General features: G+C 40.6%; 1 protein-coding gene across 1 annotated transcript in view; it reads right to left on the bottom strand.

Annotated features, from left to right (window-relative positions):
• Positions 1–8,736, bottom strand: part of IL21R (interleukin 21 receptor) — a 52,406-nt gene that overhangs the window by 28,162 nt on the left and 15,508 nt on the right. Inside the window, 1 exon segment of the mRNA XM_044677318.1 lies at positions 4,513–4,712. Within this exon segment, the coding sequence (XP_044533253.1) occupies positions 4,513–4,712 (200 nt within the window).

The following is an 8,736-nucleotide window of genomic DNA, read 5'->3' as shown; positions in this document are numbered from 1 at the left end:
GAAGGAAGGGAAAAAAGGAAGGAAGGAAGGAAGGAAGGAAGGAAGGAAGGAAGGAAGGAAGGAAGGAAGGAAGGAAGGAAGGAAGGAAGGAAAGGGAAAAAGAAAGGAAAGGGAGGAAGGAAAGAAAGATACAGACATTCATAAATTGAGTTTGCTCCCCCTGAGGGACCCTAGTCATGATAACACAAATTGCTTTATTTTCATGAGCCTCCATGCAGGAGGAGCTGAAGGCTGTAGCTCTCTACAACCCATTTCCGGCTCTGGGGTATTGGCCCCCCCTTCCTCACCCATGATTTTGGTAAGGGGCGGGGGTGGGGTCACAGAGGGGGAAAGAGAGGTGAGAGGAATAAGGAGGAAAGAGAAAAAAAAAAAAGAAAAGAGATAAGATTCAGAAACTTCAAAAACCACAGGGCTCAGATTCAAGGTGTAGGTAAAAAACCCAAATGCAAAGCAGACTCCTCTATGACTGGCACTTTCCTTTGCCCGTGTGGGTCTTTAACCCTAGGAGAAGCCACAGCATTGTTGTGTCCTCATCCTCCTTCTCTAGGTGCACCGACAGCCCCCAAAGGCTGACACCTGGCCATCGGGCATGTCTGGGGTGGGGATGCTGGCAGATGGGGAAGCCAAGAACAGGTTCCAATAATGGAGGGACCTTTCTCTGTTTCTCTGCCCACATTTTCTTAGGCTTTACAGTTTACATGTGAAACTGCGGAGGTGTCTTCCAGAGTACTTTATAAGTTTATTGGGGAGACCTGGGACTTGAGAGTTAAGAGAGGCCAGAGAGAATCATCTGGGCCAATCCAAGCACCTTCAGTTTCACAGAGGAGAAAATGGAGACCCAAATAGGATAAATAATGTCCCAAATTGGGGTCCTCAAACTTGGGTCCTCAGCCCAGCATCCCAGCTGCCACACATCACTGCTTAACTGATCCTTCTAGTGCACAGAATTGGTTATGTCTCTCCTCTGCTCAAAAAACTTCAATGATGACAGGTTTTGAGTGATAATAGGTGAATAATCCAGTGGAACTGCTTGTCAGCTCCAGGAGTGGGGAGGGAAGAGAGGAAGGAGAGAACGTGAAAGGTGTAACCATAGAAAAAGATTTTTTTTAATTAAATGAAAAATCTTTAGTGACGGGGCAGCTGGGTGGCTCAGTGGATAGAGAGTCAGGCCTAGAGATGGGAGGTCCTGGGTTCAAATCTAACCTCAGACACTTCCTAGCTATGGGACCCTGTGCAAGTGCAGAGCCCTTACTGCTTGGAACTAACACTTAGTATCCATTCTAAGAAAGAAGGTAAAAAAATCTTCACTGGGTCCTAACAGTCTCCTGGATAAGTCACATTTCTTTGCTGGGCATTCAAGGCTAGACTAACCTGGCCCCATAGTACTATTTAAGATTTATCTTACTTTACTCCCCTTCATGGACTACATATAGACCGCAGACTTCCTGCATAACTCGAAGTCCTCTAAATATAGGGGAAGAGAGGGAATAAGCACTTATATAGTGCCTACTATATGCCAGGCTCTGTATTAAGCACTTTATACAAATATTATCTCATTTGATCCTCACAACAACCCTATGAGATTAATGCTGTTTTTATTCCCAATTTACAGTTGAGGAAATTGAGGCCAAAAGGGTTGTGACATTCCCAGAGTCACACTAGACTAACTAGAAGTTTTATGAGACTGAATTTGAACTCAGTCTGATTCCAGGCCCAGAACTCTATCCAAAGTGCTGCTTCTATCCATGCCCATGCTGTCACGCATACTGTTCTCTATACCCTGAATAGCCTTCCTCCTACTTTCTCGAGAAATTCCTACCTATCCCCTAAAGCCCAATTGAAATGCTTCCTCTGGCGAGGTATGCTCAAATACTCCCTTGTCAGTAATAACCTTCTCACTCAAAATTTGTTATCATCTGTAACATGCATTTCTTGTACCATTGCAACATGGCAGCTCTATGTACAAAGGTTAGACTTTGTACATCTCCCTCAGTGCCAAGCACAGTGCTCTGCACACAGTGGGCACTTTGCCATTTAGTGAATGAATGAATGAGAAAGAATAGCTGGCATTTCAAACCCAGATCCCTTGACTTCAGATCTAGTACTCTTTACTCTTACTCTAGTACTAGTACTCTAGTACTCTAGTACTCTTACCTTTTAAATTATAGAAGAGAGAAGAATGAAAGATTCTTAAAACTTAAATAATAAAAGTTTAGAGGTAAAAGACACCTCAGGACATAGGCCAAAGAGTTAGAAGGATCCTTAGAGATTTTTGAAGCCAACCCTTTCTTTCTACAGAGGAGGAAACTGAGGACTGGAGTAGAAAAAAGTCTTGTCATAAGTCACGCAACTCAGTGAGAGAATATTTCTTGCCTTTTGGGGTAAAGCAGAGATTTCTGATTGTGTGTGTGTGTGTGTGTGTGTGTGTGTGTGTGTGTGTGTGTGTGTGAGAGAGAGAGAGAGAGAGAGAGAGAGAGAGAGAGAGAGAGAGAGAGGGAGAGGGAGAGAGACAAAGAGAAAGAGACAGAGACAGAGAGACAGAGACAGAGACAGACAGAGAGACAGAAAAGGAGAAAGAGAGAGACAGAGAAAGACAGAGAGACAGGAGAGATGGAGAAAGAGACAGAGATAGGGGAGAGAAAGAGAGAGAGAGAGAGAACCCTTTGATCATCTGGTGAAGCCTATAGGTCCCATTCTCATGAAAATATCTTTAAATAATTGATGGAAATGATAAATTTCAATTAGAGGTTAATAGATACAAAGAGGTATATTTTTTCCTGTCCACTGACTTGATAGATCCTAGGTTAAAAACTCCCAGGTTAAGACAATGTATCTCCAGTCAACCCCAGTTCAAGAGCAGATTCCCTTGAGAAGAAGAGAGGCATCTATGGCTCATAGATCTAGAATGCTGGGATCTCACAGGTTATCTAGTATAATCTGGCACTTTGGAGATGAGGAAGCTGAGGCCACATAAGCGTATATATTTAGGCAGAGGCAGGATTTGAACCAAGTTTTCTGATTCCAAATCCAGGACCCTTTCCACTGCATCACTCTAATTAGGGCATCCAAATGAGCTTGGAAGGTTCATCTTTCTTCATACTTCTTATGTCTGGCCCCAGCCTTTCCCCCCTCTATCCATGGGTCCAATAGAATAAGTCTAATGTTTTCCATTTGAAAGACTTTCAAACAAATGAAGGTAGTTTTTCTTATTTATGCTGAATATTCCCAGTTTCTTCCATTGATCCTCCCATAGCATGAACTCAAAGCCCTTTGCCCTTTTCTGGACAATCTCCAGTTTATATTAGAGTAGAAGTGAGGCTATAGGTCACCTCTCCTTCTACTGATGAAACCTCATAGAAAGGGCGTTGGATTTGGTCTTAAACCCTGGCTTTGCCACTTTCTGCCCATGTTACTTAAGTTTAGCCACTTATTAAGTCCTATAAAATGAGGCAATTGGATAAGCTAAATGGTCACTAAGGTTCCTTTCAGGTCTTAATCTATGATCCTTTTGGGGAAGGGAGGAAGGAAATCCTTTAAAGCCCTTTACCTTCTTAGAATTAATTGTGTATTGGTTCCAAGGCAGAAGAGTGGTAAAGGCTAGAGAATGGGAGTCAAGTGACTTCTCCATGGTCACACAGTTAGGAAGTATCTGAGGTCATATTTCAACCTAGGACTTCCCATCTCCAGCCCTAACTCTCAATTCACTGAGCCACCCATCTGCCCCAGGAAACAAGCATTTTTAAGTACCTATTATGTGCTAGGTGCTTTACAAATATAATTTCATTTGATCCTCACAGCAACTCTTGAGGTAGGTGCTATTATCTTCATGTTACAGTTAAGGAAACTAAAGCAGACAGAGGTTAAGTGACTTGCCTAGGATTGCGTAGCTAATAAACTCTGGACAAAGATCTATCCTCTGAGCAACCCTATGAAGTAGCTAGCACAAATATTCATATTCTCATTTATCAATGATGTGTAGAGGTAAAGTGACTTATTCAAAATCTTATATACAGTAAGTAGCAGTCTTGGCTCTACTGTCCTTTAGCAGTGTGATCTTGGCAAGTCACTTAACTCTGAGACTTGGTTTCTTCCTCTGTAAAATAAGATCTATACTAGAAAATTCACAATGCTTTTCTGAGAATTGAATAATGTAATAGATGGGAAAGTGCCCTATAAACTGTAAGTTATATAAATGTCTAGTGTATAAATATATTATTATTTGTAGTAATATGGATTTGGGGCCCTGGATTAGCTAAATATCTGCCTGATATCAAGGTACCAAATAATGGATAGGACACAGGGCAGGACAGTTTTGATAGGACATCAGGAGAAGGGCAAGGAAAGGTTCAGAGAATAGCACATCGTGCAGGTAGGACATGGCAATGAGGGGTTTCGGAGGTGGAGATGGGAGGGAGATTTCTGGGAAGAGGAAAATAGCCAAGACAATGACAAAGGAAGAGAGAGGAGAGAGAGGATAAAAAAGGTGTCCCTGTTTTCCCCTGTGATACTCACTGCTCTGAGACAGGATGAAGGGTCTTCCCTTGCTTGAGCTGTTGTTTGCCTTGTCTGTGATGGTGACATTGAATTCATCATCTGACATGAATTTATACACATCCATGTGACATGTATACTGCATATGAGTGAGGTTGTGAGTTGATCGGTAGAAGCTACAAGAGGTCACGAATTCCTCCAGTTCCCCATAGGCATCAGTCCTTCAACAAAAAAGAGATTCAGATCACCTCCCAATTTACAGGCATCTTGATGTCACAAGGTCTTGAAAGAACCCTCAGAAGTGTCATCTAGCCCACCCTCTACCTGAAGCAGGAAACCCCATTATAACATCTCTCATAAGTGATCATGGAATCTCTGCTTTAAGGTCTTCAGAACCTAGGAATTTTGGCCTTCTAAGGTACCCCATTCCATTACTGGATAATAGCAATGATGAAAAAGGTCTTCCTTAGATGTATCTGCTTCCCTGTAAAGTCCCCTTAGTTCTATAGGGCAGAACTAAGACCTAATATCCCTAGCACATGACAGCCTTTCAGATATTTGAAGATAGCTATTATGCAATTCCAGATACTCATTTTCTCCAGGTCCTTTACCTGTGCCTCATATGGCATAGTTTTCAGACCAATACAGAGAATGGAAAAATATACTGAAAAGAATACCAGATTTGGAGGCAGAAGAGTTGGTTTTGAAATTTGGTTCTTCCACTCATCAACTAGGTGACCTTAGAAAAGTCTCTTCTCCCTGGACTATAATTTCCTCTGGAAAATGATGACTGGAACAAGACCTCTAATCTTCTAAAATTTTATGATTTTGTGTGGCATGTCTAGATATAATAGTTTATCTAAAAAAAGATCTTAGAATCTTAGGGTACTTTAAGTTCAATATGAGTCAAAAATATGATATGACAGCCAGGAATACTGATGTGATCTTTGGTTGTATTAAAAGTGGGCTCTAATGTCAAGGACTAGGAAGGAGGAAGTCCTGATGTCCTCTGCCCTGGCCAGATCATATCTGGAGTATTCTGTTCAGTTCTGGTTGCCACATTTTAAGAAAGACCTCAATAAACTGGAGATTGTCCAGAAGAGAGCAAGCAGGATGATAAGGAGCTTCACGTTCATGCCATTTGAGAATCAGTAGAAGGAACTGGGGGTGTTTAGTTTAGAAAAGAAAAGTTGTCTTCATATATTGAAGGGATTTCAAGTGGAAAAGATATGATTTTTTCTACTGGGCTTGTGGATGGAGGGCAGGAGGGTTGGGGAAAGAACCAAGAATAATGGTAAATGTGTGGAGAGGTAGACAGGTTTGATAGAAGGGCTAATTCATTTTTTAAAGTTTATTTATTTAATTTAGAATATTTTTTCCATAGTTACATGAATCATGTTCTTTCCCTTCCTTTCTCTCACCCCCCTCCCACAGCCAATAAGCAATTCCACTGGGTTTTACATGTGTCATTGACAAAGACCTATTTCCATATTACTAGCATTTGCACTAGGGTGATTGTTTAGAGTTTACATCCCCAATCATATAGCCCCATGGAACCATGTGATCAAGCAGTTGTTTTTCTTGAATATTTCTACTCAGAAGGGATAATTCTTAGCAATCAGAGCTGTCCAAAAATGGAAGGAGATGCTTCACTCTTCATGCTTCTTGACTTCAAATTTAAAATCAGTTGCCAAATCTTGTCATTCCTACTTGCATGGCATCCCTTTCTTCAACTTTCTCACATAGCCACTATTTAATTCAAGCCTTCATCACCACTTATCTATATTATTACAAGGACCTCTAAAGTGTCCTCCCTGTCTCCAATTGCTCTCTAATCCAGTGAATTTCTCTCACAGCTGACAATGTGAATTTTCCTTAAATGTGGACCTGACTATGCCACTACCTTACTCAATAAACTCCAGTGACTCCCTATTGTCTCAAGAATAAAATATAATCTCTTCTGTTTAGTTTTTAAAGTCCTTCACAAGTATGTTTTGCATGATTTCATATTTAAAGTTGGTATCATATTCCTTGTCTTCTCAATGGGTGAAGGAGGGAACTTGAGGGAAGAAAAGAATTTGGAACTCAAATTTCACTTATTTATTAATTTTAACATTCTTTTAAAAAATTCCAAGTTCCAAATTCTCTCCCTCTCTCTCACCTTTGACTGAGTCTGCTTCTGCTCAATTGACTTTGTATCAGTTCATGTAAGTCTTCCTAGTCTTTTCTGAAACCTTCCTACTTGTCCTTTCTTATAGCACAATAGTATTCCATTACAGGCATATACCACAACTTATTCCGCTATTTCCCAATTGATGAACATACTCAAGATTTCCAATTCTTTGCCACGGCAAAAAGAGCTGCTGTAAATATTTTTTGTACAAACAGATTCTTTCTCCTTGCTTTTGATCTCTTTGGGATTTGGGACCTCACCGTGGTATTGTTAAGTCAAAGGATATGCATAGTTTTATACCCCTTGAGGCATAATTCCAATTTGGAACTGAAAAATTTTTAAACGAATATGAAAAAATGTTAAAACCCTTGGAAACCTGGCCCTAAACTACAAACAGCAGAGTGCCTTTCAAGCTTCATTGTGCTTTATTCCCCTTCTATGTTCTGTGAAAGCCAAACTGGCTTTCTATTTCTACCTTACAGACAGCACAGCATTTCCCATCTCAATGCCTTTGTATTGGCTGTTCCTGGCACCTGGAATACTCTTCCCTCCTCACTTCTACTTCATAGAATGCCTGATTCCTTTCAAGTGGTAACTGGAGCATTACTTTCTACAATAGACTTTTCCTTATTCCCCAACTGTTAATGTCTTCCCTCCCAAACTGCCTTGTATTTAACTATGTCAATATGTATTTATGTTTCTTCTCTATGTATTTTATACAAATTTGTCTCCCCTTTTAGAATGTAAGCTCCTGTTAAATAGGGATTTCCCCCCTTACTTATTGTGTTTGTATTCCCAATGTCTAACACAGTGCTCGGTACATATTAGACACTTAATGAATTCATGACTATTTCATTGCTTTTAAGATCATGAGTTCCCCTTCACTATAAGTTGACTTTTCTTCCACAAAATGACTAATATGGAAAAATTTATTTTCCATTATTGCATATGTAAACTCTATATCAGACTGCTTACCATCTTGGGGAAGAGGGAGGGCTGGGAGGGAGGGGAAGAATTTGATTCAAGCTTTAAAAAAAATGAAAGTTCAAAATTGTTTTTCTCATATAATTGAGGGAAAAATATAATATTAAAAGAAAAAAGACCACACACACAGATCATAAGCTTCCAGAATAAGGACCCCTTTGTTAACAGCTAAAGAGTTATTGAAATGGAAATAGGTTTGGGGTGATAATATATGTATAACCCAGTGAAAATGCTTGCCAACTCTGGGAGGGGGGAGGGAAGGGCAGGACAACAAGAATCATATAGCCATGGAAAAAATAAAAAAATAAAAAAATAAATTTTAAGGGGTTATTGAACTGAATAGTTGGTGGATGGATATATTTAATTCATTCCAGCTGCCTGTTGGGTACCAATCAATCAACAAGTTATTTATTAAGTGCCTGCTACAAAGCACCAGGGATATAAAGGCAAAAGTGAAACATTTCCTGCTTGTTCCCTTCCTTTGGATGTTCCATCATTACCTTGCCTCAGTCTTAACATGATAACACAATTGATTCTTGGACTGATAGAAATGAATTTCAAATCATTTTAATCCAAATCTCTGTCTCTGTCTGTCTGACTCTCTCTATCTCTCTGTGTGTCTCTGTCTCTCTGTGTGTCTGTCTCTTTCTCTGTCTGTCTGTCTCTCTGTGTCTTTCTGACTCTCTATGTCTCTCTATCTCTGTCTCTGTGTGTGTGTGTGTGTGTCTCTCTCTGTCTCTCAGTCTGTCTTTGTCTCTCTGTCTCTCTGTCTCTCCATCTCTCTCTCCCCACCCCCTCTCTTTTTTACTCCTGCACTCCCTCTCTTCTTTCCTATCCTTGGCACTTACCACTCAATGGTGAGGTCAGGGGGGGTCTCAGCATGGCCGGGCTCCACCTGTAGGATGCACGTCAGAGTCTGGATATAATCTGTATAGCAGGTGAGGTCCTGGTAGCCAAATGCTAGGATATTTAGAATGGCAAGAGAGGAGAATGTTGTCATGGAGATTCTGACTGATATGCCCCTTGGGATTGGGTAGGATAGCAGGTAGTAAGTAGTAGGGGCTAGTAGATTCCCCCCCCCCCCCCCC

This window comes from Gracilinanus agilis, chromosome 1 (genome assembly GCF_016433145.1).
Source record: "Gracilinanus agilis isolate LMUSP501 chromosome 1, AgileGrace, whole genome shotgun sequence".
NCBI classification, from domain to species: Eukaryota; Metazoa; Chordata; class Mammalia; order Didelphimorphia; family Didelphidae; genus Gracilinanus; species Gracilinanus agilis.
The sequence above is the reverse complement of the archived record's forward strand: the minus strand, read 5'-3'. Positions and strand labels throughout refer to the sequence as shown.